Below are 6306 nucleotides of genomic sequence, written 5' to 3'. Positions count from 1 at the left end.
TGGGAACCTGGAGATGGGATTCAAGAGAATTTAGATAATAACCTTGTGAATAAAGTCAGAAAATCAGGATCCCTGGGTGGCTCAGTGGTTTAGCACCTGCCTTCAGCCTAGGGCGTGATCCTGGAGTCCTGAGATCGAGTCCCATGTCAGGCTTCTTGCATGGAGCCTGCTTCTCCCTCTGCCTGTGTCTCTGCCTCTCTCTCTCTCTCTCCAATAAAAAAAAATAATAAAATAAATAAATAAATAAATAAATAAATAAATAATCTTTTAAAAAGTCAGAAAATCATGGGAGAAAGAAAAGAGACCTAAAAAAATGCAGATTGGACATATGCTCCAGATGAGGAGGGGCAAGACTTTGAGAAGTCATAGAACCGAGTGACTCTAGCTTTGTCATTAGGGATGACATGATGAGGAACAGGCATAAGATCAGATCCCATTAATTCATTTATTTGATTAGTCATTTGATTATTCATTTAACTAACATGTACTGGGGGTACCAAACATTGTGCTAGGTCTAGAACTTTTTGAGATATAGATAAGACAGTTTCTATTTCCATTCATTGACAGGAAAAATCAAGAGAAATCCTAAGTACTCATTTGGAGTGATAAATATAACATCTGTACAAATCCCAACAAAAGGGAATTATTATAAGTGTTAAAAGTCATCCATGGGGAAATTATGAAACACTTTCCCTCCACAAAGCTTAAACAAAGAAATAAATGTGCCCTGTGGAGTATCATTGGGATTTTCCACAATAGAGTAAAGCCAGAACAGGCACAATGCAAGTGCATGCTTGTCGTAGAAGAATATAACCACAGGAGGCATATCCCTTCAAAAAAAAAAAAAAAAAGGAATATACTCTTTAGAAAAAAATTCATGTACTTTGTAGTAAAGAGAAGCCTCAGAGAGTTGTTGGTCAGGGGGACTGGTATGCTTTGAAATCCCATTGACAACTAGCAAGGTTTCACATCCCACTGTGACAAACAACTGATTTTTTTTTCCTTCTAGTTTCTAATTGCCTAGAGGGCAGCCTTAAAAGTACAGTGTGCCTGAATTTTGGATTCTAGGTAGGTTGTGCTGGCATGGGGTGGGAATTGGCAGTGGTGGGGGCGGTAAGGAAGGCAATCACATGATGGGATGCGGGGCCTCAGGGTGACCGTGGAATGGCTAGGAATTGTTCATCAAATCCTTCTGTGATGCTATTTCAGTGTTCCACCCGCACCATCTCATGGAGGTAAAAGGCTGTAAGTCTGCATTTCCCTTTACCATAGCACCATATGTCTAGTTGTCCTGCACTCAGTCTCCCTCAGCTTTAAAAACCACCCATGGGGAACCTGGGTGGCACAATCGATTAAGCATCGGATTACTGATTTCAGCCTCAAGTCCTGATTTCAGTGTCGTGAGACTGAGGGGGTATTCAGCACTCTGCATGGAAACTATTTGTCCCATTCACTTCCCCTCTGCCCCTCCTCCTGCTCTCTCTTTCTCTCACTCTCAAATAAATAAATAAAATCCTTAAATAAAACCACCCATGATCTTCTCAAGATTGTACTTCTCAAGCTTCTCAAAGTGCAACTTCCCCTTACAAAACTGTTTGCAATTCTTCTAAATATTCTAGACCGATATTCTAGATTAAAGCTTCTCAACCTTGGAGAATTATATCAGGATTACCTGGAGGACTTAATTAAAACACAGTTTGCTAGATCTCACTCCCCTGAGTTTCTGGTTCAAGAGATCTGAGGAAGGGCTTGAGAATGTGCATGCTTAACAAGTTCCCAAATGTTGCTGGTGACGCTGGTGTGGGACTTCCACTTTGAGAACCACTTTTTCAGACTCTTGTAACTCATGAGTCTTGTTATTTTTTGTTACAAATCACATGGGCACTGCCTGAGAGGTTTTTTGAATAGAGTAGTACTGTGCTTCTCAAGCTTTAATCACCATGGGTCTTAATAAAATACAATGTGAATTCAGTAGGTCTTGTGTGAGGTATAAGATTCTGTTTCTCTAATAGGTTACCAGATATACCCGTGCTGCTGTTCATTGGGCCACACTGGGAAAAGTAAGGTCCTAGCATTCACTTGCCTAAAGATTTCTTCTCAGGCAGTTATTTATGCTAAGATCATTACCTTCACTTCTTCCTACCACCCTGTACCAAGTATCCTAACCCTCTCATCCTTCACAAACCACTTTACACACACACACACACACACACACACACACACACACACACAATCTTATCCCCATATCCACAAGCCAAATGTGTCTTCTCTTGCCCATGAAGCACCAAGCCTCCGCAGAATTTTATTTGTCTCCAGTGTTTATCGCTTCCCTCACTCTGGGTGGCAGTAGAATTATTTGTGTTCAGCCTATGTGCTAGGTAAAATTTCATTGTTTCCATAAACATTTTTCAGTGTATCTGTTACTCATTTTTATGTTTTTCCCTTGATGCATCTATCTCTTAATATGATTTGTTCACCATTATAACATTCTAAGCAACTGGCACAAGCTTTTTCACATGGTAAATGTCCAATATATATTTATGACATCTTACTGAGTCAGATACTCTCTTATTAGTTCCATATTCACAATTATCAAGATTCTGGTTCCCCTCCCCGTGTTTGAGCATTTCTAAAGCTGGCTAGCCAGTCCCAGTCTTTTCTCCAGAGGACTTCTCTCAGTAGCCTTCCTCAGCTCTGGGATTTATAGAGGACTTTGAAGATCCCTCTGCGTATCTCCTTTGTCTTCACACTGTAGATGATCGGGTTGAGCACGGGGGGTACAAACAGGTAGACATTGGACATCATGACATGAACAACAGATGGGGCACTTTTCCAGAAACGATGGATCATGGAGACAGCAATTATGGGCACATAAAAAGCCAGCACTGCACAGATGTGTGACATGCAGGTGTTGAGTGCTTTGAGCCGTTGCTCCTGGGATGCGATGGCCAGCACGGCTCTCAGAATCAATGCATAGGAAAGCAGGATAAATACTGAATCTATGCCATAGGTGAAAATGACCACAAAAAGCCCATAGATGTTGTTAACATGGATGTCTCCACAGGCCACTTTCATGAGATCTGGATGGAGACAGTATGAGTGATGCAAAATTCTGCCCTTGCAGAAGGGCAGTCGTTTTACCAGAAAAGGGAAAGGGAAGAGAGTGATGAAACTCTTGGCAAGGATGCCCAGGCCCATAGCCAAGATGCGGCTGTTGGTGAGCACAGTGGCATATCGTAATGGGTCACAAATAGCCACAAAGCGATCAAAGCTCATGGCCAGCAATATGCCTGATTCCATGAAAGAGAAAGTGTGGATGAAGAACATCTGAACTAAGCAGGCATCGAAGCCAACATGGTGGTAGTTGAAACAAAAGGTAGCAAGCACAGTGGGAAGTGTAGAGAAGGACACTCCCAGATCGTTGAGAGACAGCATAGAGAGGAAGTAGTACATGGGCTGGTGCAGCGCAGGCTCCCGACTCACCAGAGTGAGGATGCTGAGGTTGCCTATGATGGAAATTAGGTAGAGGATGCAGAAAGCCAGGGCAACCCAGGCATGGCCTGTCTGCATCCCCGGAATGCCTGTCAGCTGGAGTGTGGCTGGATGGAAGGGGGTATCATTGAAGCTCAACATGGTAGGCAGGTGGGAGAATACAGATGGGAGATGGGCCCCGGAGGATGTGTTGGGGGAGTTCTTCACTTTCTTTCAGACATCCTGTCTCCAACACAAAAGGTTAGAGATTGAAAGTGTTTGTCTATATTCCTGCTTCTCCCATTAGTCTATGAGCTCTCTGAGGATAGTAACTGGGGTCTACTCATTTCTCTATCACCAGTGCCCAGCAGTCTGTCTATGCCATGGTAGAAACACTATGAAAGTGTGATGATCAGGTGAATACACATGACAGACAAGGCATCAAGGTAGGAGACAGCATGAATGATGGCTCCTAACCTTCACCTCAAAGTGCATCATCCCTTCACTTGCCCCACCTCATCCCAGAAGCCACCTTCTGGAAATTTGGGACAAATAGAAATTAAGATAATCAGGTAAAAGGAAACACCACCCATGATTTTGGGAACCCTTAGGTCAATGGTGCAGATGAAACTTCTACTCTGTGAACTTATTACCACTTTGAGAATCTTGGTCGTCTCCTCAGACTCCTAGTCCCATGGCTACCCTCAGACATGTCATCACCAAAAATTGTTCCACCTCTAAAATCTTAAATTCCTTTATGTTTTACTCCATTAATTGCTTTCTACCTTCCACCTCTCCTACTTTCTCATGCCCATGTACTGCTCAGGGCGTCTCAATAACTCTCATATCATTCTGGTCTGTTTGTCTATGAGCTTCTCCTCACTTATTCTCTAACCCACTCTCCCACTGGGACTGGTACCTTCATTTTCTCATTGCTTCTCCCTCACATTCATACAGGAAACTCCAACCTTTGATAAATTCTATAACCCAACTTCTGGGTGTAAAGCTGGAAAAAAACAAAGATTCAGGTATTTTATTGGAAAAGAGAGTGACAGACAGTGATTCTACCACTACCTGAATTTTAAACTCACATCTTAATCCGTTCTTACCCTTTGGTTTCTGAGAAAGAGATGTCTCCCCTTCTCTAAGACCAGGCCCTCCACCATCAGATTCCATTTCTTGCTATCTCTTTCAGAAACTTCTCCCAACAGTCTATTGTACTGGATGTTCAGCCTCTCCCTTTTTGTCTCTTTCCTTTCAGGCAATAAGCATGTACAAGACCAGACCTTCATAAAGACATAATCCTCCCTCTCTTGCTACCTATTACCTTCCTTAATTCCTAATCAAACATTCTGAAGCACTGTTTCTCTGGATGCCATGGAAAGGAGGCTTGTTTATGTCTCTGCTTTTCCAGTTCCATTCGGAGATCCTGAAAGTCAGGGTTTCAATTTTATTGACCTAACCTTCTATCATTGCTCAATTTCTTGCACTGTGGCTTCTACACTTCCCTCTTTCAACTGAAACAAATTTCTCTATGCTTACCAGTGACCTCTTTGTTGCTAAATTGAAATAAAACGTACTCTCTCTTCACCCATTTGAGCTCTTTATCAGAGTTAATATTGTTGGCAATTCTGTTTCCTCCTACTTAGCATCTCTTTCTGTAGATTTTTTTACTGACTCTTCTTTCTTTGTCTTCATCCTTAAGCAGTGTCAGTCTAACTCCAGGAAAAGTAAACAGTAGTCAGAATGGTGCACATTGAGAAAAATATACTATAAAAACTTCTCAGCCTTGGGTCGCCTGGATGGCACATTTGGCTAACCATACAACCCTTGGTTTCATCTCAGGTTGTGATCTCATAGTTGTGAGATTAAGCCCCACATTGGGCACTAACTGAACACAGAGTCTGCTTTGGATTCTTTCTTCCTCTCTGCCCCTCCAGCTCATACATTCTCTCTCTCAAACAAACAAACAAATAAATAAATCTTAAAAAAAAATTCTTCTCAGCCTTAATCCAAAATATCTCTGTAACTGTATTTCCATCATACTTAATATCTCAAAATTAAAGCTCCATTCTATAGAGAAAAGAATGGTGGTTACCAGGGCTGAGGGGATGGTAAGGGAAATGGGGAGATGTTAGTGGATACAGGCTTCCAACCCTAAGATGAATAAATTCTGTGAATCTAATTAGAGCAGAGTGACTATAATTCACAATACTATAATATGCACTTGAAAGTCATCAAATGTTATCACCTCACATACACAAACACAACACACAAAATGGAAATTATGTAGAGAATGGAGATCTTAACTAATCTTATTGTCGTGATCATTTTGCAGTATATATGTATATCAAATCATCACATTGTATACTCTAAAATGACATGTTATATGCTAATAATATCACAATAAAACTGGGAAAATCTAGGGAAAAAACTGGGAAAATCTGTATTTAAAATATAAAAAAATACAAAAGTTCCTCTTTGGAATTTAGGCATAATAACTTCTCTATTTCCTTTTAACAACTCCTTATTCTTTTGACTTTCTAGAATTTCCATATTTTTTCCTAGTTCTCTTAGTAAATACAGTGGAATAAGTTAGATGGTGCCTAGAGGCTGGAGAACATCCGAGTATTAGTAATAATCCTGAAAGTATGTGGGCCATGGGAAGGAATTTGTCAATTGCTTTGTTTCCTCTCCTCCAAATGAGAATTCAAAGGAATCATTTAACTAGTAGAATTTCTTTTCTCTATTCCCCCTCTAAACATCGCTCTTTCTCCTGACCCAGGTTTAAAGACAATATCTCTGATATTTCCCAAATGAATGAGATCATGTAAT

General features: G+C 40.9%; 1 protein-coding gene across 1 annotated transcript; it reads right to left on the bottom strand.

Moving 5' to 3' along the window:
- Positions 1-2688: 2688 nt before the first annotated feature.
- LOC144295369 (olfactory receptor 51I1) lies at positions 2689-3633 on the bottom strand. The gene has a single exon (XM_077867758.1). The coding sequence runs from the start codon at positions 3631-3633 to the stop codon at positions 2689-2691; it is 945 nt and encodes a 314-aa protein (XP_077723884.1).
- Positions 3634-6306: the final 2673 nt, after the last annotated feature.

Source organism: Canis aureus, chromosome 23 (assembly GCF_053574225.1).
Source record: "Canis aureus isolate CA01 chromosome 23, VMU_Caureus_v.1.0, whole genome shotgun sequence".
Classification (NCBI taxonomy): Eukaryota; Metazoa; Chordata; class Mammalia; order Carnivora; family Canidae; genus Canis; species Canis aureus.
The sequence above is the reverse complement of the archived record's forward strand: the minus strand, read 5'-3'. Positions and strand labels throughout refer to the sequence as shown.

Excerpts from the sequence above, each read along its gene's own strand:
- LOC144295369 (XM_077867758.1), bottom strand. The coding sequence starts at position 3,633 with ATGTTGAGCTTCAATGATACCCCCTTCCATCCAGCCACACTCCAGCTG.